The sequence below is a fragment of the Chionomys nivalis genome, chromosome 23, assembly GCF_950005125.1.
Source record: "Chionomys nivalis chromosome 23, mChiNiv1.1, whole genome shotgun sequence".
In the NCBI taxonomy this organism is placed as follows: Eukaryota; Metazoa; Chordata; class Mammalia; order Rodentia; family Cricetidae; genus Chionomys; species Chionomys nivalis.
The window spans coordinates 27,635,111-27,660,826 of NC_080108.1; the positions used below are offsets into that span (position 1 = coordinate 27,635,111).

The 25,716-nt window shown below is 47.9% G+C and overlaps 1 protein-coding gene across 1 annotated transcript in view; it reads left to right on the forward strand.

Moving 5' to 3' along the window:
- Entrep2 (endosomal transmembrane epsin interactor 2) overlaps nt 1-25,716 on the forward strand; it is a 391,900-nt gene that overhangs the window by 348,078 nt on the left and 18,106 nt on the right. Inside the window, exons 5-7 of the mRNA XM_057756120.1 lie at nt 10,140-10,247; nt 19,367-19,527; nt 20,287-20,422. Of these exons, the coding sequence (XP_057612103.1) occupies nt 10,140-10,247; nt 19,367-19,527; nt 20,287-20,422 (405 nt within the window). The remainder of the gene's footprint in view (nt 1-10,139; nt 10,248-19,366; nt 19,528-20,286; nt 20,423-25,716) is intronic.

The following is a 25,716-nucleotide window of genomic DNA, read 5'->3' on the forward strand; positions in this document are numbered from 1 at the left end:
TTCCCCGTGTGAGATACTGGTAGAAGAGAAGGTGAAAGGGTGGGCCACGTGTTTTCTTCCAGCCACCCGTTTTCCCTGGCAGGTTTTGGCTATACACCCTGCTCTCTGGAGGAGCACTACTCTCTTGGCTACACTTTTGGCTAGACCTTGATAATATGGCTCCCTCTTTTTTTTTGTTTTGGTTAAGCCCGTGATGGTAACTGGGCCCTACTCTGGCTAACTCTGGGACTTTCTAGGCTTTGCTGATTTCTTTGACCTGCTTGCTTACCGTTCTCCAGTCAACATTTGAGCATGTGTCTTGGTGAGCCTCCCCGTCGCCATGGCAAACCCTGCCGGAAACAGTGTCGAGGAAGATTTTCTTTTGGCCTGTGGTCTGAGAAGGTTTTTGTCCCATGGTTACTTGGCTCTGTGGCTCTGTACCTGTTGTGAGGCAGAGCAGCATGGGCAGAGCATCAGGGGAGGGGATTTCCTCTCTGTGGCAGATGAAAGCAGAGACAGGAGGAACACAAGAAGGCAGAGTCCCCAGGGACACAACCCAGTGACCTGCTTTCACTATCGAGACCAAGTTCCCAAATCACTGAACTTGTAGGAATCTCCAGAAGACTCAAACCCAGAGATGACATGGCACTCTGCCGCCCTCCCATATTCCCCGCCTTACCATCTCATAGGTATACTCAGATATCAAGTGCTATGCGTTTGTGTTTCTCTGAGGTTCTAAGTTCTTCTAGCAAATCAAACCCATTGAGTGGGCTGCTGGAAGCTCAGTTTGTGACTAGCCGGTCAAACAGCAGCCTGGGACTAGAGATCGATATCTGAGGTGCTGGGCAGAAGCGCTCAAGCAGCTGCTTAGCCTGTGGGATCTAAGCTATCTGGGTAGTTAGGAACCTTACTGGATCAGACTCGCCCTTGCTGGTGTCTGATGCTGGAGACCTGCCTACTTGTTTGCTGGTGAGAACGAACCTCACATTTGGGGGTCCAGAAGCCTGAGCACTGCTTCTATGTTATATGTTACATGTTATATGTTTTGGCATATTCCCAGGCTGCACATAAATGGCACTTGTGACCTTGTATTTGTCCTACATCTGTCCTTGCTTGTGAGTCATCATGGGAAGGAATCCAGATCATTTTCACTTCTACGCTTCATTTTACCTGTGTGAACCTACAGCATTTCCTTGATGGAAATGTGGACTCTCGATGTGTTCTTCTTACAAACAGTAGTACGCCACGCATCGCGATCATATCTCCTGGGCACCGAGGAAAGCACTGTGTCCTGCAATTCGTGCGTCCTCCACTTCACTGAGCACTGCTAAATTGTTCCCCGAAGCGGCTGGATGCATTGCTCCCGCCACCACTTTGTCCAGGTCCCCATGCCTCTGTCTGTTTCCACGTGTTTGCACACCTTCTGCTGTGGGCACCCAAGAGCAGGCCAAGACATCATCCCAGGGCTGGTCTGTGCATCCTCCTGACCATAGGCGATGCCGCAGCCTGCATGTGCTAAGACCACTGAGCGACTTTGTTCATCTCCTTCACTGCTTTTGCACTCAGTTGTAATTTGTTTTAAATTTGTAAACATTCCTTTTGCCTTCTGAATAGTAATTGTTTCTTGGAGTGTACTGCGGACAGAACCTCCATCTGCACCCTAATTTTCTTTCTTTCTTTGGCTTTAATGCCTTTTTCTCACTAAATGTCTTAACATTTTAATACAAATGTTCAACATTTTTCTTATAATTTATGCCTTTTGCCTTGTTTAAGAAATGCAGTTAATTTTCTTTGTTCATAAAATTATATTTTCTAAAATCGCTATAAACACCAAATCCCACAGGAAACAATTACTCCTAGGTAAAAAACGGAGCTTGGCTCCTTCAAGTCCTTGGTCAGAACCTTTTGCCAACTGATCTATAGAGAACCGTGTTTTGCATGGTTATTTATGATTTTGACAGGGTTTCTTTGAGGAGAGGGGTCAGTGGGGGGGCAGTAAGTGGGGGGGTCCGTAGGGGCTGAAGACATGACTCAGTGGCAGGTGCTCTGCAAGTGTAAGACCCCAGTTTGCATTTGATGCACCACACTCCAGTGAAAACCAAGCATAACTGCCTACACGTGCCCATAGCCTCAGCAGCAGGGAGAAGCTAGATAAACAGATCCTAAGTACTCACTGACCCACCGCTCAGCCAGAGGACAAACTTCCGGTTACTGAGAGACCCCTTCTCAAGTCATAGAGGGATAGAGGAAGGCATGCAACATCCTGCCTCCACATGCACGCACATACCCATGGGTGCGTGCACTGCACACACACACATCACACACACACACCACAGACCCGCACAATATACAGTGCACATGCATCCAGAGAAGGAGAGACAGAAATGGGGACAGAGACAGGAAAGGAGAGGGAGAGAGACATTTTGGAGTTAAAAATAAATCTTAGCAAGTAGCCAAATTTGCATGTGCAAAACTCACAAATAATCGAGCACACCCACCCTCCTCTACCTCAGAGCTGCAGGTTGGTTTTATGTTTTCATCCAGAAGTTGCAGTGGCATATTGCAGATTTTTTGTTTTGTAATTTCTCCCTTGGGAACGATGTGACATTGCTGATGGCTCTCCATACATAAATGATGGGCCTGGTGTCATTGACTGTGACCCCAACCTTTCCTATTGATATGCCGGGTGTCATATCTCCCGGCTCTTTTTGTGAACTCCTCTGCTCTTTGTCCATTTTCCTACTTTTTATCAGCTCTGTTCCACCTTACTCACTCCGGTTTTATAACTTAGCTCATTTCCACGAAACCCTCATGTGCTCTGTGTGTTGGTAGCTTGTTTTCCCTGCTCGGGAATTTCCCATCTGTATGTACACCACAGTATGCTCAACCCTGCCCTGTGGAAGGAGAGTTGATGTTGGCAGGAGAGCTGGTCAGAGCAAACACCTGTGTGTCCGCCTTACAGCCACAGGTGAGTGCACCCCAAGGAGAAGTGGAAATAATCAACGATAAAAGATAATACCAAATCATTTACTTGCACCTGAAACGTCTCGGCATCCATGTTGGCTCACTGCGGTACTTGGCAAGGGTATTTGTAGACTTTGTCCAGCAGGTTATGTTGTGGTTTTGATGTATGTTTCTCAGCTACTACTGAAATCTCTCTATTTCCCATTATTTATTTATTTGTGTGTGTGTGTGTGTGTGTTTACGCTCATATGTGCATCATGGATGGCTGGTGCATGTATGGAGGTCAAAGGACAGCGTGGAAGGAGTCAGTTCTCGCCCACCACCTAGGTCTGAGGGATCAAACTCAAGTCAGGCAGCAAGCACATTTGCCCACCGACCCAGCTGGCCATCCATGATGAGCTTTTCAGATACTTGTCCACTATCCCATTCTTCTCCTGTGAACAGCTATTAATGTCCGCGGATGGATTTTTATCGGCTATTTGCTTTTGTCGTTTCTGTGAGGTTTGTTTCTGTTTAGGAAGTCCATTGCTGTTGTCTAAGCATAATGGTATGCTTATGTATTAAGTTTTCTTTCTCATTCACCTTATTAATCTTTTCATGCATGTTGTATAAGCAGTGATTTATCTTGGTGTTACTGGCTCATTCATTCTTTCCATCAAAATCTATTTTTGCCGGGTTAGTCACAGACCGAGCTCTAATATTTCTTTGCTGAATATGTCTTTATTTCCTCTCTCTCCCTCTGCCACACCCTCATGCCTTGGTATCTGCAGGATATATCTGAAGATGCTCAAGTGCCTTAGAGAAAATATACAGTGTCAGCGTGTGTCCTATACAAGTCTCAGGGTACCTAGCAATGGAAACACTGTGCAAATGATTACTCTACTGTGTCGTTTAAAGACTAATGACAGGAAGAACGGTCTGCACATGGAGTGGGGGAAAGTGCTTGCCATGCAAGTCTGACAGCCCGAGTTCATCTCTAGAGCTCACAGGGGAAGGAGAGAATCGGCTCCCCGAAGTTGCCCTCTCACACCCCCATAATAATTAGAAATAAATAAATGATTTCAGTCTGTACATGTTCACTGTTGAACCATTTCCCCCTGTGACTTTTTTCCATCCACGGGTGACTGAATCTGCGGATAGGAACTTCACAGATAGTGGGCCGGCCTGTGCCATGCTGTCGTGATTGTCGTGACTGGCTTCTTTTTAAGTTGTATAAGGAAATGCCACTCACCTTCTGTATAGGGCAGCCTAGTTTTAGCCCCTTTCCTAGGATCTGAACTTAGGCTATCCAGGATCCAACCACTGCCTTCCACAGAAGCAAATTAAGTGGCTCAGTATCTGCTTCATGATCGTCAAATTCATTGGGAAGAATGTGGGAAACGAAAGTCAACGTATATACATATGCACACACACATTGATTATACTACCAGAAACGAGAAGGTTGTTTTGTGTGTCTTGTTTTACTGAGATGCTTTCTGCATTACTTTATAGAAAAATTAAATTAATTTTTTCTCTGTGTGATTAGAAATAAGAGAATTAAATACATTGTTTCCTTCAAGTCTGAACTTAAAATTCAAAAGAGTACAGTGAGGTAGCTTATACATTTTCAAATGAATGTGTATGGACAAGCCATTCTGCCATCTACAGTGGTGGAAGACATGGTCTCTGGACATGCTGACCTTCCAGATGGAAGTCGGAATGTTCTCTGTTTCTCCCGTAGGGTCTATGACTTTATCTCCTTTTAAACTAACAAATCAGCCCGTTCTTGGTTGCTATTATTTCTCTGACAGAAGACAGGAGAGTCCTGGTTCAGAGACAGGGAGTCTGAATGCTCCCAACAGAAGCACTGTCCAGAGTGACTGACTGACTGATCTGCCCTCAGTCAAAGACCCCAGTCTGGAGGCCTGTGCACACAGCAAGCTTGGTGACGGACAAGGAATGTGGAACTTGGGGAGTCCTTGCCTACATAGTCAATCTACACTTTGGGGCACATGTCACCTCTTTCCTCTTTCTCCAGAATTGCTTATTGCAAACTCAGCCCACGGAAGTGAGCTGCACAGAGAGAGCAGTTAAGATCTGGTTCGGAAGTAACCTGGGAGGTAGTGGTGGCACGTGTCTGGCGGCCAGCTTCGTGATCAGGACTGACAGACGCGCTGTCTCCATGCTTGACATATATCACTGACCGTGGACCAGGATTTTACAAACTGAACTCTAGCATTCATGGTGAGGCCCCGAGGAAGCTGCCGTGGCGGTGAAGGTGTCATTTAAACCAGAAAGGGATTGTAAAGCAACATTTAAACCCAATTCCAGCATTGTGCTGTTAGAGAAGCAGCTGGGGGAGCGGTGGGAAAGAAGTCATTCTGGAATGTGTTTCACATAAACACATTTCACAAGACATAAAGCAGCGCTCGCCTCGGGGTGTGTATTCATGAGAGGTTTTAAGGCTGGTGGAAGTGGATGCGAAATTAGTGGATACTTTCAGGGCATCCATCTCAGTGACAGTGGGTCATGTGGTCACTGAAGTTGAAATTCCCAGTTTTCAATCTATTTCTAGCTATGCTGCATTGATGGGGATTACTCTTTTAGTTATAATTTAGAATTACCCTTAGACACATGTAAAATATATAATGAAGAGTCTGGTATAATCTTCCAGAGTATTCTCTAATGTTCCCATAAGGTAAAAATGGTGATCTCATTGCAGACATGTGTATCCTTCAGGGCACTGGTTGGGGTACCCTGACCCCTGAAGTGTGATGGATCTAGAAATGGGAGTAAATATAGGTCACTGGACATGTGAGGAACATTCTCAAGGTCAAGGTCATGGGACAGCTCCAATTCTGCTCTTCCAGATCTGGACACCATCATGAGCTACAGATCTGCTTTGCCAACCACTCTCTAGCTTGTCTGTGGAATGATACATCCCATGTCCCAGATGATACTTGTTTGAAATGGTCATCTCCCATCACCCCCTGACCCCGGGGCTGATGTCCCAGGTTACACTAACAAGGATGGCCTCCTGTCATCTCTTCGTCCTCATTTATTATCCCCCTACTCATCAACAAAACATGGCCACACTGTATTGACTTGGGCTCTGAAGTCTGGCTCAGACAGCGTCTCCGTATATCTGTGGGCTGTGGCTCACACCCCTCTACAATAGCATATCACCAGTCTCTTTAGTGTTTCCAAACTTCTGAGCCCCGTTAAAGCTCAGGTTCTATGCTATAGCCTTCAAATTACTTTCTCAATCATTTTAAATGAAGCTCTTGTTGCCACTCCAACATCACACATTTTCATTGGTAATTCATTGTTAAATGAGTTAAAAACACAGGCTGAGTTCCTTATCCTTTCTCTAGAACTGTGTATGTGTTCTGTTCCATGTTTAAACCCCCATCCTGTTCCTTCTTTAGTGGCTTGAGGAGCAGAAGGGGCATATGGAGTGGCCGTAGCAACTTAATGGCCTGCTCAGCTCTGCCATAATCCAAAACAAAAATGCCACCCAAAGCCTCTTCCCAACATGGCGTAGCCAGGGACAAGATTTACCTCCTGCATGAAGCAACCACCAAATTGACAAAATGTATGGTGATGCAGTAAAGGACTTGTGGTTCCTATGGGGTCTGTGAAGAATGTCCCTTGGGTATTCTGTTGAACACTGTTACCATATGTTAGGGAAGAAACTCCTAGAGGCCAGGAACAGAGCTACCCGAGAGGATTAGAGACACAGAGCCTGGGCTCACAGGGCTGGGCAGACTTGGATTCTCACATTGTTTATAGGTGTCGCGATGTTGGGGATGACAGTGGGAACCATTAGCCACAGACTGAGCGCTGCTTAGACCGTAAGCCCAGACTCCTTCCTCTGGCTCCACTTACACTGGACTCTCCAACCTTGAGAACCATGGAATGCCATGAGCTAAATTTACGCTCCATAATATTGTCAGAATCACATCCCTTTTCTATCTCGCAAGTTGGCCTTGAGGGTTCCAAGAAAAGGGAGTAGACAGTGACTTTGCCAGTGACAGACTTCCTAAAAGATGTTCTAGAATTAAAGACACTGGTTCATGACTATAGGAACAAGCCCTGGAAATTCTGGTGGACTAGACAGTCAGATGGACACGGACACCTGCATGCATGCACAGTGTCGGTCACAGAGAGAATCATCTTTTATTTCCTCTCAGGGATGCTCACCCTTTGATAGATCACTGTATCTAACCTGAATACTGTTCTTCTGTGAAGAGAATCTCTACTGGTAGCTCTTGGGATGTGTATAGTGTTTTGTCTATTCAAAAAAGCTAGAGTTGGGTGATGGATCATTGGTCAATTTTGTGAATCTTTGGGGTCTTTTTTTAAAGATTTATTTATTATGTATGCAGTGTGCTGCCTGCATGCCAGAAGAAGGCACAAGATTAAATTATAGATGGTTGTGAGCCACCATGTAGCTGCTGGAAATTGAGTTCCGGACCTCTGGAAGAGAAGCCAGTGCTCTTAACCTCTGAGCCATCTCTCCAGCCCCGTTTTTTGTAAAAATAGGATTTTTGTAAATAATATTTATGGCATTTCATTATGAATGTCCCAAAGAAGAATGAATTGCCTTTGGACAGTTAAATACCATGAAGCAGACCCTCTATGACAAAGAACCATGACATGAAGCAGACCCCTAAGACAGCAATGCCATGGATAGACCCTCTAAGATGGAGAGCAATGCCATGAATAGACCTTCTAAGACAGAGAGCAATGAATGGATAGACCCTCTAAGACAGAGAGCAATGCCATGGATAGACCTTCTAAGACAGAGAGCAATGCCATGGGTAGACCCTCTGAGACAGAGAGCAATGCCATGGATAGACCCTCTGAGACAGAGACCAATGCCATGGATAGACCCTGTAAGACAGAGAGCAATGCATGGATAGACCTTCTAAGATGGAGAGCAATGCATGGATAGACCTTCTAAGACAGAGAGCAGTGCATGGATAGACCTTATAAGGCAGAGAGCAATGCCATGGAGTAGACCCTGTACAATGGAGAACAAGGTGAAGGTGTCTGCTTTTGTCATCTCATTAGTCTTGCAACTCCCAGGGGTCAGAGTCCCAGCTAGTGCTCTAAGGCAAGGCAAGTGGCTAGCAGCATGTGAAGCGCAGAGAAACATCTGCAGAGAACTTAATTCTCTGCGTGGAAAATGCCAAAGTGTCTTTTTAAAATGACTGGAACTAATGAATTCAAGATCACAATATACCACATAAACACACACACCACATTTCTATATACTCACAATGAGCATACAGAAATTAAAATTAAAAGGGCAAAAATGAATTGCAACTTAAACCTTATCCAATAATTATCTCAAAATGAGCCATGGGCATGGACGTAAACAAAACTCTAAAATTGTTTAGGGAAAAAAACGTGGGAAAATGTTTAAGTATTTAGGGCTAGACAGACTTGGCATCCAAAGCATGGCAAGAGAGGGAGAGAGAGAGAGAGAGAGAGAGAGAGAGAGAGAGAGAGAGAGAGAGAGAGAGAGAGAGAGAGAGAGAGAGAATATGAATTTTGGAAATTTGTGCTCTATGAAAAGTTAACTGGCAATGAATTGGACGTCCCCTCCGCCCCAAATTCCTATGCTAAAATCCTGACCCTACTATGACATTATTAGAGCATCATGACTCCAGACAAAATGATGTCATTGAGGTGGAGTTCTCCATGGGTTCAAGTCCTTAGAGAACCCAGAGAATTTGCTGCCCTATTCCCATGAGGCAAAGCCATAGCCAGAAGATACAATGTCTTGCTCTATACCCTTAGCCCACAAAGGTAGGAAACTAATGTCTTGTTTCTGTAGTCACACATCTGGTGACATTTTTGTTATTGCACCCCAAAACCCAGGCACCATGGGAAGTTCTTGGAAAGCCATGCTGCAGTTTGAGAAAATAATCTGCAACTCGTGTGCCCGTGAAAAGAACTGATATAAAGAACTTTTAAAAGCCAGGAGTGAAAGGGCAAACAAGCCAATGGGAAAATGAGCAAAACCTGAAAGACATTTTACTAAAGAGGAACCAGATGGCAAATAGCAAGTGAGAAGAAATCGTTCGACATCTTTACACATCAGGGAAATTGGAAATAGGGCTGGAAATCTAAATCCACACAGACCCATCAGAACGGCTAAGCTAGAAGCCACACAGAACGTTTGCAATGCTGCAGAGAAGCTGAATCACTCATGCACTATGGGCGTGAACGTAAAATGGTTCGCTGTTCCTTGCAAAACTAACTATGCAATAACTATACCTAGCCATTGTTGTCTTGGATAATTGCTACAGAGAAATAAAGACTTCCATTCGCATAAACACCTGCACAAAATGTGCATGCTTTATTCGTATCGTCCCAAGTTGCAGATTTCCCAGGTTAAACCAATTGTGGTATATCCATATAGTGGAATACTACTCACCAATAAAGAGGACTGGACCTGTTGATGCATACAGCAGCCATGTGGATCGTAAGACAGTTGTGCTGAATGAAGAAGAAAACCAGAAACAATTGCAAATGGTCACAGGCTCTGTGATTCTATTCATGTAACTTTCTTGAAACAAGCACTGAGGAGCAAGCTAGTGGTTGACAGAAGGTATTTGGAGTGAGAAGCAGGCAGAGGGAAGGAAGTTTCTTTTTAAGAGGCAACCCAGGAGAGCCACAGTGGTGGGGTGTTCCATGTCTTGACTGTGCTGTCAGTATCCTGGCTGGGATAATAAGCTAAGCTGTGGTTTTGCAAGATGCTACCACTGGGTACACATGATAACTTGGCATTATTTCTGACAATTACATGGGAATCTACAGTTCCATAAACACAAAAAAAAGTCACTTAAAAACTTGACATTTTATTAAACACTCATCATTGTCGAGCTATACTTTGTGACTGATAAAAATTACTCACCTTCTGACATGAACATTCCAATATTTTCTCAGCTGTTTTACAGACTACCTAAGAATTACCAAAATTATGGATGACATAGTTTTAGTATTAATAACAGTTTGAGCAGCAGAGTGAAAATACAAACAAATGTGTGTATTTTAAAGGCTAATTTTGAGCGTGAATAAAATACAGCCACATACGAAACGAGCATTCTGCTCACGTGGCACTGCCCCGTGCTTACTGTGTGCCCTGGATTCTGCATCTGGGTGACCAGGAAGGACTGACCCTTTTCCGTCCTTTCTTCTTTCAGGATCTCCTTTTCAGCGTGTGTGCCCTCAATGTCCTCTCCACCATCGTGTGCGCTTTGGCCACAGCCATGTGCTGCATGCAGATGGTGTCTGCTGATGTCCTACAGATGGTGAGTGACCCCGCTCTTGCCCAGGCCCTCTCAGAGTGGCCAGCCCAGCCCTCCCTCCTCTAACCAGCTGGAGTCCAGTGCGTACGTGTTCTCTGCCTCTGATTAGAGAACCATGGGTTCTATCAGTCCAGACTGCTCAGAGACCCTTGGAGTCACCTTGTGATGGATGCACTCTGAAGAGGGTGATTCTGCATCTTTGCTGCCATGGCCTTACATCAGACATCAGGAGAGTTCCATGTTTATGATAGAGCCCCCCCCCCCCACTCCAAGCACCTGGAATATGTCCCTGACTAAGTTGAAATCCTGCCGTGCTGGACACCCTCTGGGACCTTCAGAACAAGGCCTGTCCTTATTCTTCAGAATTCTCTGTAATAAAAGAAGTTTGGAGTTGTTAGAAGATGATTTCTCAAACTGAAAAACTGCTGTTCTTGGCTTTTGAAATTTGCTAATTAACCCTGAGGTCAGGGTCCAGTGGCCCTCATCTGGTGTCATGGTCAGAGTCTTTAAAAAAAAAACCAACCATCTGCTCCCATGGGAGTGGTAAGGCCAGAGCAGGGTTGTGTTCTTGTTAATAAACATCTCTAAATGCACACTTCATAAGTCATGATGGCTCTTTGTGGTCTCAGCATGAATGGACCACAGCCTAGAGTTCAATACATTATTTTGAAACTCATAATAAAAAGAAATGGGTATTGGTTTTTAGTGCTAAGGGTAGGAGTCACTCTTGTGCTCATTCTCCCTTCCTCCCTCCCATTTGTGTTCTCTCTCTCTCTGTCTCTCTGTCTCTCTCTTTCTCTCTCTGTAACGGAATAGCCAAGACGAAGTAATTTACAAAGAAAGTAGGTATACTTAAGCATCCAGTTCTGGGAGGTGAAGACCTCAAGATTGCACAACTGTATGTGGTTGGCTTCTGGTGTAAACCTCGTGGCAAATAGCAGAAGCAAAGTGGGTGCGTGTGGGAGACAGAACAAGGACAAGGGCTAACCTTTTTGTTTTTGTTTTTTAACAGCCCTGTCCCCCAGTGGTAGCTAACCCTGCTTATTAGAGTAAATCACTCCCTCTAGATAGCATTAATCCATTTAGGTGCTCTTACCCAAGCACTTCCCACTAGACCCACCTCCCAACACCACAATTTTTGGCCGGGACAAGCCATACAAGGTCTCTTTGTCTTTCAACCTGACCCACATGACTGCTGTGCCCTCTACCCAATGTTTTAAGCATTTCACTAAAGACAGGTTATCCCTATAGTGGGTTTTTCTCTTAAATCTTCCTCCTCATCTGCCTTTTAGCGGCACATCCATTAATCAAGATATAAGGCCAGAGAGCATCATTACCAATATGTTACACCTCCGTTGGTCCTAATTGTATGTGGCGCACAGCCTGGTGCTCACACCATACATCCACGCAGCTGTCATAGCGAGCTGACCTTTCTGAGAGGTCGTGGTGTTCTGGAAGGTGTCTAATTAAGCAGTTATTCAGCCCGATGAACTTTTGGCCTCATTCATGGAGGCCTTGTGTTGGCAATTTTCTCCAGCTTGCTGTTTAAAGGAAAGGTTAAATATAAATACCAGAAGGCTCTACCCACCTCGGTGGATTTTGCTATTGATCTGTAAATATCACACCAATTCAACCAAACTAACAGAACTAAAGGCTGTTGATGACTGCAGTTTGCATTCCCCCCACCTTTAAACACTAAAATGAAAATCGCCAGTTGAAGAAGAATAAGGCATAGTTTAGCTGTGTAAGCATTTACAATTACGCCAAAGTACATGCTGCCCTTATTGGTGGCCACGTAGAGCGGAAGTAGGCCTGAGGTCGTGTGTCCAGCATGGCTGCATCTGAGCCCCACTGCCTCTGCCTATATGGTGCTTCTGAGCACATCCCTGAACCTACTCATTCAGTAGCTTCCTCGCCCATGACAGTGGTCTCCCAGGACAACCTGCTGATCTTCATTGATTTTTGTTGGCAATGCTGGGATCCTTGTGCACAGTAGGAAACAGCGCTACCACTTTGCGATGCCCCCAGCTTTGTCTTCGTTTTTCAAGATGGTAGGAGTTTCAGCCAGTTACTGGACATCACACCAGTGACGCCACAGCTGCGGCATCACTATGATGACCTCACAGTAATGATGTCATCACAGCACTGACTGCAAGTGCAGTACTGCTTTACTGTACTTTACTAACTGTGGTGTGCTGTGAGCAAGCAGATTATTACAGAAACACAAAGGCTATGTCTTAGTTTTATGTTATAAGGAAATACCCTAGGGTAAACTCCTATAAAGAGGTTATTTAATCATGGTTTAGAAGGTCAAAGGGGCAAAACAGCATGGTGCCTGCACTCATTAAGACCCCTCCTCCCCTGTGTCACAGCATGGTGGATGTCATCTCAATGGGCAAAGATAGATGGATGAGATAAGGCTTATTATACTTCATAACAAGCTCTCTGAACAAAAGCCCAACATTACTTCCTTCCAAAGGCCTTGTGTCCAATCACCTAACTCCATCCCCACCACCCCCATCCTTCCCAGGAGGCCTCACCTGTGAAAGGTTCCTCACCACCCCTCAGAAGCACCAAGCCAAGGACCAAGCCTCCAACACAGGGACCGTGAAGGACTGACCACATCTAAGCCACAACAAGCTGCCATCAGAAGCCTCCTGACTCAGAAACAGGAGTAACTGAGCTTCCTGCTGGTGAGGCACAGGCAGCTTTCTGGTCTCCTGGTCAGACTGAGCTGTGTGGTCCAGCAGCATGGTGGGGCAAAGGGGCAGAAGGAAGAGCTGTTCATAGCGCTATAAGTATCCGAGTCCTTCCATCCTGCCGGAACTGCCGAGAGGATGGATCATATAATATAGAAAAGTGACTTTTTTTTGACACAGGGTGGCCATATGGAGTATGGCTGGCCCTAGAAGAAACAGGCTGACTCGGTAGGTTTGTGGACACATCTCAAAAAATGGAAGCAGGCTGTTTAAAGAGATGCTTTGAGATCTCTTTTCAGACTTTGTACTTCATTTCATTGAGTCATTTAATTAAAGGAATAATATGTGATCACTGGACGAAGCTAAATCTCACAGCGGTACATAAAGAAATCTGCATGGACGAGACAACCGCGAAAGCTTCGTGGTGATCCTTCCGTGTACCCATCATATCTAAGAGCTCATACAACTGCATATGAATCGGTGCCTTTCGGCCCTGCCCCTCCTCCAGCCTGGTGGTTGGGAGGTGGTGTTCCATTGTAGTTTAAATTTGCCCTTTTCCAGTGATTAATGGTGGTGGTTCTCTTCCTGTGTGTCTAATGGCTACTTATAGATCTTCTGTGGAGAAACAGACTGACTTTGCCCATTTTCAAAACTGGAATTGTCTCTTCTTGCTGAATCATGGAGTTCTCTGTGTTCTCTGGATATACAGATCTCTCCTCAGATGTGCGGTGTGTGCGTGTTTTCTCCTGCTCTGGTGATCATCTTGACCCTTGGTGGTAGCTCCCAAACCACAACACTTTAGTTTCAATGATGCCCAATGTGTCTCCTTTTTCCATTCCTGCTTCTGCTTTTGGTATCCTGTCTCCGAAGGAAATAAAATTATTCCTCCTGAGAGTTTTGCAGTCTTAGTTTGGCGTTGAGGAACATCTTGAGTTGGTTGCAATGTATATCGTTTGGGGCGGTCCAGTTTTGTGTGGTTCCTGGCACCGTTTGTTGAAATGCAAAGATTAAGGCACAGAGTTGGCTCCGTGTCACTGGTGGTAAACAGCTGACCACAGATGGGTTTATCTAGAGCCTCTCAGTTCTATCTCATCAGCCTTCGTGTCTATCTTTACAGCAATCCCACAGAGCCTTGCTCGCCCCCTTATAGTCCCTTTTAAAATGGGAGCGAGACTCCTCCAGTTTCCTTTGTTCTCAAGCTGGTTGTGAAAATTCCATCCCCTTGTCGTTCCCTGTGAATTTCGGAATCAGTTTGTCAGTGTCTGAAACATAATCCCACTGGATCCTATGAAATCTCTGCTGCCGTTCTGTGATGCGCCACTCACCACGACCTCAGTGTTACTGTAACTTGTTTTGACATCTCAATTCTGGCTGCATTTCCATTTGTTGAGCTCAGCTGTGGCTCATGTTACTGACCAGTCGTTCTTCTGTTATTTTTATTTGAGATTCTCAAATTGAGAAGTATTATTTAAGCCTGTGTCTGTGTCTATATGACTGTATGAGTGTGTATATGTGTGTATCTGTGTATGTGTGTCTGTGTGACTGTATGAGTGTGTATCTATGTGTGTGTGTCTGTGTCTATGTGACTGTATGAGTGTGTATATGTGTATATCTGTGTGTGTATGTGTGCGCATGCACGCGCGTGTGTGTATATGTGTCTGTGTGGTACTAGAGATTGAATCCCTGGTCTTGTACATGTTTGGCAAGTGTCATACCACAGCCACAGCTCCTCTAAGAAGCACTAATTCATGACAAGGTCGCTACTGGCAAGCAGCTTCCACCAGCATGTGTGCAACCTCCCATTGGCCCATCCTCATAACCAACACACGAGGCTGTTTTCAGAGAGCACTGTGGGGCACTCCTGATGCATGCACCCAGCCCCTTTCTGCCATACTGACATGCCTTCCACACAGGGATGGTGGGCCGAGAGGGTAAAGCCTATTCCTAGCACCATAGTCTGGGCCCTTGTCTTAGCTCTGATTTCTACCGCTGTGACAAAACGCCATGACCAGAAAGCAAGCCGGAGAGGAAAGGGTTTGTTTGGCTTGCACTTCCACAATGTAGTCTGCCACTGAAGGAAGTCAGGACAGGAACAGGACAGGGCAGGAACCTGGAGGAAAGACCTGATGCAGAGGCCATGGAGGGGTGCTGCTTACTGGCTTGCTCCCCATGCCTTTGCTAGGCCTGCTTTCTTACAGAAAACAGGACCACCAGCCCAGGGATGACACCACCCACCATGGGCTGGGGCCTCCCACATCCATCACTAATTAAGAAAATGCCTTACAGGCCTGCTTGCAGCCCAAAGTTGTGGAGGCATTCTCTCAATAGAGGAGCCCTCCTCTCAGGTGACTTTAACTCCTGTCAAGGTGACATAAAGCCATCCAGCACAGCCCTGTCTTGGTTCTCTTACCTGGCGTCAAAGGAGAGCATCCTCCTGTTCTGCCTCAGGGGCAGCCATGCAGCGAAGGCAGCTATGAACCATCCATGCGCACTCATTCTGCCATAGTGCCACGTTCACTTTACCCTGGAGGGTTAGCAGATGAAACCTCAGCCATTTCTGCTGCGGCTCATATGTAACTGTCACGTTAACTTTTCAGAAGAGCCCCAACTTGGTATCATGGACTGACAGATTTCACCCGTTTGCTCTGTGGCCTCCTTGGTTTACTGTAGGAGTTACCAGGCAGATCTCTAGTTGGCTCACGGAGACAGGCAACTCAAGGTCATGACCCCAGCCGGGGCTCAGCTGTACTCTAAGGGCTTTAGGATTCTAAGTACCCACATCTTATAATTCGAACGCATCCATATTGGGGATAATTAGCCGCAGATGGAACTAACACCATGAATGCATGAGATGGCAAGTGTTACTCCTATTGTCGGAACTGCTAAAGCCCAGCGCTTCTAACATGCGCAGAAATAGTAACTGTGCGGTGATGCGGTTCCGCTTATTGACACAGCCCATTGGAGAAGGTGCTTTGCCTCCTAAGTGCCTCTCGTGTCGTTTCTAGTTTTGTTTTTAAATGTAATCTCATTTCCCTGCTTTCTGTTGCATCACTGTCCTCCCCACGTCCCTCGCTGCCACCTTAGCCTCGGAAGCAGCCGCAGCCGTTACACAGTCATCCCATTCGAGTGCCCTATCTGCTCACGTCTGTTCACATGTCACACTAAGCAGAGCCACTTGGAAAGTGCAGACGGGTGTGCACAGGCCCTGATAACGGCGAGCGTGCAGCTGGAAGGTGTGCAGGATACTCAAAGTCGTGACTCCCCAGGAGTTTAGCAAACAGTCACCCAAAGAGCCAGAATGCCGGGAGGAAGCCGGGGGCAGGGAAGGCAGCGAGCCAGGCATCGGGCAAACCTTGCTGAGGCACCCAGACCCTTGCTGCCCAAGCCTGCCCTCCATCCTGTTCCCCTGCAGATGGGGCACGGAGACAAGAAAGATAATGGCCATCATAGAGGCCTTCATTTGAGCCTTCTGACACCGCTGCGTGGATCTGTGACACGGGGTGGCATTTCATGTTACAATCCTGGTGGCACCAGGGGAAGGGACGCTGAGATTAATAGGTCAGTAAGGTGCAAAGTCACATGGGTCTCAGTGGCCGTTCAGTGTCTGGCGACCAGACTCTGGCAGTCTGAGGTGCATTAACCTCTTCACAGTCTCATCCAGACTGCAGAGCCGGATGGTGGTGGCACACCCCATTAATCCCAGCACTCGGGAGGCAGAGGCAGGTGGATCTCTGGGAGTTCGAGGCCAGCCTGTTCTACAAGAGCTAGTTCCGGGACGGGCACCAAAGCTACAGAGAAACCCTGTCTCGAAAAAAAAAAAAAAAACACACACACTGCAGAAAGCTAGACTGTAAGAGCTGAGCCGGATTTTAGGGGCTCCATGTTGTGCGCCTTGGGAAGCTACCCAGGGTCAAGTAACGGCAGCTCCTGGTGCCCCTCACTTTCAGGTGTTCCTGGAAGAAGCCCCCCTCCCATAACAGACAGGACATAAAGTCTCAGGTGCACACTGCTATTGTATGAGTGACAAACCCTGGTGGGGAGGGAGAACGTGTAAGCAGCGCGGCCAGTTTCCACACACAGCTGTGCTGGTGACTCCGTGTGGTTTAGACCGCCCAGGGAAGACAGAACCACGCAGGAGTTTCTACCCTCTCCAGGAGCTGTAGAATTGTGCTTTATACCTGACCATGAAGGTGTAGACATGAGGCCCCAGAGCATGAATCCTGAGTGCAGGCTGGCAGACAGGCCTTCCAGTCACGAACATGGAAGGAGGGCTGGCAGGTTGCCAGCTGAGAAGGGGTTAAGTTGCCAGGAAGAGGAAACAAAGTACATGTGGTATGGAGGGTGGCTGAGCAGACCTTGTTCGGAGCAGGGGGCAGTTGGCACTGGTTGGAAGGCAGCTGGAAAGTGGATGGGATTCAGTGCACAGAGGTCTTGATGGTAAGAGATTTTCCAGCAGCAAGAGCTCATCTGGGCTGCTCTAAAAATAGCTCCTGCAGAAGACGGAGCCCACATGCCAGGAGCAGAGGCCGGGCAGCTTTCTCTTTCACTGCTCCGTTGGCTGCTTCTGCGGGGGCAGGAGAGCAAGGGCACTGCAACAGAGAGGTGTCCACCCATCCACCCACCCATCCATCCATCCATCCATCCATCCATCCATCCATCTGCTCCGTTGATGTTGGCTGATCATGTTCTGTGCCCCATTCAGGAAAGAACAGGGGGATAAAACACAGGCAGGCTGACAGCATATTTGTTACTTTTCTGTTGCTGGGATTAGAACTCCATGAACAAGGCGACTTCTGAAAGAAACCAGCTGTCCCCAGCAAAGCCAAAGTCGTGCTCAGAAAGGAGGCACTCTCTCTTAACTTGTGTCAGGCCATTGGTGTTGAATGCTTTTGCATTTCATGAGTTTTTCTGAGCATACAATTGGTTCTTCTCATTTCTGATAGAGACTAATTCAAAATAGTTCCTCATTGGACCCCCAGAACATCTGCCCTCCCCTCGCCGCCTGGCTACTGAGCAGCAAGCACAAGGATTAATAGCTTCTGAAGCAGAGGATGACCAGCTCACAGCCAGCAATTCCCCTCTAATTTCTGACAATTAGGGAAACAGCAACCAGTCAGCCTAACTGGAAGGGCAGGGAATGTGCTCTGTGTTGGGAAGGCTGGCAGTAGCCATTTCTGAGTCCATGCATCCCTCATTCTGATGTAGCCATCAGCCCAGAGCACACTGATTTCACTGCATTTGACCATATTCTGAACCTTGGACACGGCCCTGCAAGTTCAGAAATTCTCCAACTGCTCGCCCCTATGTCTGGATGAGCCCACCCTATCTCTACCACCAGTAGGTGGTTCCCTGCCACCCAGCTCCAACATCCTCAATGGCTCCTGCAAATCCCCAGAATTAAGAATTTTTTTCCTCTTCTGAAACACATCACTCACTGGCCATCTGTTTTAGAGCCCGGAGGTGCTGTCCCACCCGTCTTCAAGGCCTGGTTAGATCTCACCTGACTGACGAATGCTCGGTAGATGCCCTGTCCCACACTGATTGGAGGGCTGTAGTTGCTAACGAAGCTGCTGTGTTTAACTGTGTACTTGTGATTCTTGGTGTTTGTCTCTTTTCTCTTACCTCACTGACACGCTCTGGGAAAGGCCCCGGAGCCCATGCAGTGTGGGTCATTTTATACCTATAGATGAAGCAGTGTCTCGGGCATTTCCGTAGAACACGTGACCTCTGGTAGGAGTGCCCCGAGGATGGAGAAAGAAACAAGTGTTGGTTAATACTTTAGAAACAGAAATGCAGGCAGAGGGCATTTGTTTTATTAAAATATGTTTCCCTTGATATTTTTAAGTAGCACTCAGTATTCACAGTTGCCCCCACAGAGCTCATGGTGGGCTTTCTTCACCTTTGGGGGCAATGTCCTACAAAGTGTGTGGATCCCTAGGTATCAGTGTTCATAGGGCCCATAGTGAACTCTAAGGAAGCATGTGAGACAGGCTGGGCTCACAGTGCAGGCCTGAAGCACTTTGCAGGACTCGGAGAAGGGACTTAGGTATAGGGCGTGTACCAAGTATGCACTGTGATGGGGACTTGCTGGTGCTGCGTGGAAGGATGAATGGCGAGTGTCCTTTGACTGCAGTGTTAAGGCATCAGCGTCATAGGACTTCCCAGCTCTTTAACACACACGCACACGCACACATACACACACACACACACGCACACACGCACACACGCACACACATCAGAGGCATCCTGCATAGCGGTATTGGAAGTGGAGCAGAGCAAGGTCAGAGCTATCCTTTGTACAGAGTGTGTTTAGCAGTCATGCCTTGGCAGCCTAAACCGTGATAGGTAATGTGTTTGCAATTAGCTCCCTTAGCGGCCAGCCACACAAGCTCTGGGATAACGCTGCTTCTCTCTGCTCTCCAGTTCTTCCCACAGAGGTCCCACTCGGCCAGTGCTGCCTGCGTGACTCCACATGGCACTGTTCTCCACCAGACCCTGGACTTCGATGAGTTCATTGCCCCTCTCCCGCCTCCACCCTACTACCCTCCAGAATACACCTGTACGCCCACAGCGGAGGCCCACAGGTCAGTCTTCCTCTCGGTGGCCTGTGATGCATGAGAAGCCAGACAGGAAGCGTCTTTGGGAGGAGGAAATGGTGATGGCAGGGGAGAAGGAGGTGTGGAGGGGAACAGAATAAAAGACGGTACAGAGACATGTGCCTTACAAGGGTAGGCAATGAAGAAAGGCTGTGTGGCCTGGAAATACAGTATTTTTCTTTTCTTATTTTTGTTCTCTGGGGTTTTGGTGGTGGCGATGGGTTAACTATATTCCATTTATATTTTGTTGTTGCTGACAGCCTCACTATATAGCCAGGGTGGCTTTGAACTCTCTAGGGAGCCCCAAATGGCCTCATAGTCACCATGCTCCTGTCTCCTTGTCCCAAGTGCTACAATTACAGGCAAACACCACAAGGCCTGACTTGAACAGAAGATTTCTGTTTGCCTTTGCGGTGTCACCTGAAATGACACCGTAGGCCAATAATGAACTCTGTTGTATTCTTCTGTATGCAGAGTTGCTCCTGAGCGACAGTCGCCACAGAGCGTGGAACATGAATTAGAAATTTCGTCAGCTTTATCACTGTCTTAATTATAGTAGACAGAGTTTAAGTGGTCAATGTAATACAGGCATCTTTCAGAAGAAAGAGCAAAGTTAAACCTGCCCCGTGACTCAGGCCTTTATCTTCACCATGACAAGTATTAGACAGTCAACCCTTGAAGAGAAATGTCAGACTCTGGGCTCTGTTCTCAGGGGATGACCGTGTGATGGGCTGTCCTGTTTTCTAGAGGCCTCCACCTGGACTTCGCTTCCTCCCCATTCAGCACCATATACGATGTCGCCATCAACAGCCCGAGCATGCTGTATCCTGCTGAGCTGCCCCCACCATACGAGGCCGTGGTGGGTCAGACGCCCGCCAGCCAGGTGAGGCCTGGGCCCTGACAAGATCATCTCCTCTGCACACCACACTTCCTGGCCTGTCCTCAGAAAGCTCCCTGACAGTGCTGACGGTGTCACTGACACCAGCCACTGCCCTGTGATGAAGCATCTGCATGTACCGTGCAATGTGTGAGCCTTGGGTAAAATGCAGGATGCCGAGTCCAGCCCAAGCCTGGGCACATCAATATGTGAACTTGCCCGTTTGGTTAATTCCTACAGGCAGACACACAGCCCAACTCAGATTTGTCTCTGTTCCATGCTGCCCAGTGTGTCTGGAGAAAATGTAGAAGGAGCTGGGACAGCTTCTAACTCGTGACCAGAGCAGGGGGAGCTGGACTTGGGGACTAAGGACTTAGGGGACCAAGATCTGTATTGGTCATCGCTGCAGACATGATCGGATGGATCTGTAAGAGGTCAGGCAGCCCCAGGCCAGGGATGTGAGGACTTCTCTGAGCTGTGTGCCAGCTCCCATTGCTACATGGTTCCTAACCACGAGCAGGCGTGTTGAGTATGTCTGTAAAGCTTTGGTTTCCTCACTGACAAATGATGAGGGGAAAAAAAGCACATTAGTATCAAGTTCATTGGATGAAAGGGAACGGTGCTGATTCAGAAGAGGCCTGGGAACGTGGTAAATCCTGAAGTCAGGGGAGTCTCTAGGCATATTTTGATAGCATTGTTGTTATATTAGCCATTATTATTGTTGTCCTTGTTGAGTGTGAAATCTGTAGTCAGGCAGAGAGGTGAGGTCATGGGGTCAGGGAGGCCTTAAGTGGAGGCTGTAGGGATTGAGGCAAAGATGGGGTTTGTCAGGTATGTGTTAAATACTGTCCCAAGCACAAGTCATGGAGCTGGATAATACCACAATGTGGAGGCTCTATAGGGCGCTTGAGCTATGTCTGCACTCTGCTCCCCTTTCCCTACTGACTGACCCCTGGATGATAGCCCTGGTGCAGGGCTCAGATTTTTTGACATCACCTCAAGCTCTGACCCCTGCACCTTGGACATCAGAACGACATGCAGGGGTGGAGGAAAATTAGGGTTACTGGTGTTTAACCTCAGCCGCCGACAGGATGTGGGGCCCATGAAGAATCTCTGTTTGTGGAGTGCTGTCTGTCCACTGTAGCAGCTCAGCCTCAAGGATAATCTGAGCCAGGAAGGTGGGTCACTTTCTGTAGGCTGAGTCAGGGGACAGGTAAAAAGACAGCAGGGCGCATGCATGCAGTGATCAGAGAGACGCATGGGCAATGTTTGGGCTGTTGGCATCAAAGGGAAAAGATACATTTATATTGGGTCAGCCTGGTGAATCCCTCCCGCCCTGACACAACCAGAGGATCCTTGAATAATGCCTCTGTGCCCACTCCAGTCCTGAAATGCCTCGAGTGGCTGCACATGGCAGCTCCAGACTCCGGATTCTGGCCTCTTTTGTGTGCATGGTAAAAGTCACTGTGTAGGAAATGCCTGGGAGGAAGGCTGCTTAGAGACTTGGTAAAGGAGAGATCCTGTAATCTCTCAGCGTGGACAGCCATTTGCCTGGACTTTCCAAGCTGAGCAGGGACCTGCAACAAAGCAATGAGGTTTACCTTTCAGTTTACAATAAAAACAGTGAAGATATTGATTGTGATGACGGGCGTTAGCTCTCAGAGGTACCTAGCTTGTATTCGGGTATCCAGGGAGGGTCTGAAAATGGGTTGTAGATTCCAGTGGGTATCCCCCAGTCCCACAAAACCTTGTCAATCAAATCCCAATCCCGGGTCCATTCCCAGGAGTTACTGGAACTCACTTTGAGAACTGGGGTAGATTACTGTGTCAAGGTTTGTGGTGAAGACAGTAACATTACCATGATGAATCTTAGAGGCAAGTGTGGTAACAGGTCTGGGGGGGGCATCACCAAACCCACATGGCAGGACCCAGAGGAGGGTGCACTAGAACCAGAGCAAGCTCCTCCATTGTTGATAGACACCAAGAAGTGAGGAGGTGATGATGGGGTGCAGATGGGCAACCCCATCCTGGGAAGCAGGGGCCTCAAAGCCATGTCTGCAGTAGTGTGTAATTTCGTTGCTGCCTTGGGCGGGAAGCTCTGTCATTTCCCACTCTCCAGCAAGCCTGCTTGCTGCTATCAGAGAATTCTACGTTCGTGCTAAGGAACCACCTCTTTGCTTCCCATTGTGAGATAGTATTAGTGTTTTTAGTGTTTTCAGAAGAGGAGGCTGGGTGGATGGATCATGATTCCATGGGCCCTTCCTTGTGGACAGTGTCAGGCCTGGGGCACCGCCCTGTTAGAACCTTGGCTTCACAGTAAGACCCTTTTTCTAGGAGCCCCATGCTGGCCTTGCAAGACCCAAGCGCAGGTGCGGGCCGTAGCTACAGACTTTGAGTGTGATGTTTAGTGCCCCCACCCCACACTGCACACGAGAAGGATATTGATTCATGTTTCATCACCAGTTTTCTCTTTCCCTGAAGAATGCAATATATTTCAGGCTAATATATGGTTCTGAGATCAATATGACACTGTTCTCCCAAAGGCACTGGAAAATGCTGCCTTCCATGATTTCTCTCAGAGAACCTGGGTAAGGAGGGCTGAAGGTCAAAGCTCTGAAGCCTGCCCCCTGCAGGTACTGGCACAAACTCCATTTGCTCTGGAGCCAGCCAGGTATGTGTGTGACATGTCCTGTGGCCCCTCTCCAGGCCACCTGTATAGCAGGGACACATCTGTTGATTAAGGACCCACAGCTCCCAGGCCCATTTTCTTTGATGCTCAGGTGTCAGGGCACTTTTCAATTCCACAGACATCTCTGGGAGTCCAGAAGTGAGGGAAACCTATTACCAACCACAGAGGGAAGGCTGCGTCAGCCACCTGCCCCCTCCTCCAGGGTGGTCCATCTCCCTTGACCAGACATCAAGGAGCTGCCCCTTCGCAGCATGAGCGGTTTCCCTGAATGAGGGGGCGGTTAATTGCTTGGCCCTGCACACCAGAGGGTGTATAAATTGCCTATCAGCACTGGCTAGAGTGGAGCAAACTCGATAGAGAGACAGGGCCGACGTGACAACATACAGACGGCAGGGGAGTAAGAGACGGCAGCCATTGCTAAGTTTTGTTTTTCTGACACAGGGTCAGTCTATGTTGTCCAGATTGGCCCTGAACTCCTAGCCTCAATGGAGCTTCCTCTCCAGCCTCCAGAATAACTGAGATGCCAAGTGTGCACCAGAGAGGCTGTTTTCAGTCGTCTGACTGAGGATGCCCATTCAGACCTATTCCCTTTCTTGGTCAGCACACGCTCCCTTCTGGCTTAGGTATGGATGTCATTTTTCCTGTTGGGACTAATGAGTCCTGGCCTTTAGCTGGATGTTGGGATTAATGAGTCCTGGCCTTCAGCTGCTCTTCCCTCCTAGAACCTTCTAATTAAAGTTACTAGAAGCTGTGCCCAGCTTAGAGGGTCAGAAGATGGGATTTTCACCTGTTGGCCATTGACTGCACTGTATTTAAGCCTACATGGTGCTAATGAAGAGGGGCTTTTGGTACCAGCGTTTGGAGGTCCGTGTGTCGGTCTGTCTCTGTGTCTGTATTCTCAACCTCCAGCCCCCTTTCCCGAAGCTCGTGAACTGGGTTCTAGCGCATAGAGCGCAGACCGGGCCACGGAGCGCAGAACTTTCCCACAAGTCCAGTCTGTGCTCCACAGCAATGTCACAGAGGCGATCCTCCACGTTCCAGGGCTCACTGGTGGCTATGCTTCTTAGCTGCAGGGTATAAAAACATGAGTCTGCATGGCGTTGACAATCCTTGTGATGACACGACAGGGACAGTTCACCTTCCCTGGGACTTTAGGGAAGAATTGTATCTGGCCATCTGGATAGGGCTGTGGTGTATGGGAAACAAGGAAGGTGGTCCGGGTGGAGTGCAGCATGCAGAGGTGGGCGGGGTGGGGGAGTGCAGCATGCAGAAATGGGCAGGGTGGGGGAAGTGCAGCATGCAGAGGTGGGTGGGGTGGGGGAGTGCAGCATGCATAGGTGGGCGGAGTGGGGGAGTACAGCATGCAGAAATGGGCAGGGTGGGGGAAGTGCAGCATGCAGAGGTGGGGGTAGGGGGAGTGCAGCATGCAGAGGTGGGGGTAGGGGGAGTGAAGCATGAAGAGGTGGGTAGGGTGGGGGGAGTACAGCATGCAGAAATGGGCGGGGTGGAGGGAATGCGCATGCAGAGGTGGACAGGGTGGGGGAGTGCAGCATGCAGAGGTGGGGGTAGGGGGAGTGCAGCATGCAGAGGGGCAGGGGAGAAGTGCAGCATGCAGAGGTGGGCAGGGTGGGGGAGTGCAGCATGCAGAGGTGGGTGAGGTGGTGGGAGTGCAGCATGCAGAGATGAACAAGGGGGAGTGGGGGCGTCTGCTGTAGCACTGGGTGTAGGTTTTCTGACCTTGCATGCCAAACTGGAAGTGCCTTTGACAAATTCAGTGTCTAGGTTGGCTCAACCAGAAGTACTTGACTGGGTAGCAGTTCAGCTAGGAAGGGAAGTCTAATATGATACTGGAAGTTACGAGAAAGGAGATGGGCAGGCATGGTATCACCAGCTGGGGGTCCTATAAATTGTATTTTAAAGGAAATGACCTCTACATTTTAAAACTTGCAAGTGAAGCATTTCAAAAATGACCTTGAATATATAAAACCCTCATTCTCCATGACAGCTGATCATTGCCCCCAAACCGTAGCTTTTCATGAATGTGGTACTAGATGGGTGGCTTCATCCAGGAGTGAGAAACACATCACAGGAAAGGACAGAATTCCCATGCAGGGGTTCCCATCTGCCTAAATTCCAGTTGATCCTTCAGTTATGACAACTGGTCCACGTAGCATCTCGGAGCCAGCAAGTCCCAGGTGCTGTCCCTCCCTGTTTGTTTCTCTGCTGCATTGATAAAGCATCCTGACCAGGCCAGCTTATAGACGTCCATCATGGTGGAGAGGTGGAAGGCAGCTGAAGTAGCAAGCTGACAGCTCACATCTTGAACTGCCAGCACAAATCAGAAATGAGAGAGAGAGAGAGAGAGAGAGAGAGAGAGAGAGAGAGAGAGAGAGAGAGAGAGAGAGGCAGAGAGACAGCAGTAGAGACAGAAACAAAGAGAGGCCAACAGAAAGAGCTAGAAGTAGTGTGGTGTTTACTCTCCAAAGTCTGCCCCAGTGACACACTTCCTCCAGCAAAAAAAAAAGCCTCACCTCTTAAACTTCCCCAGACAGTGCCACCAGCTGGGCATAGCCCAAGACTATGGTAGACATGTCTCATTAAAACCACCACA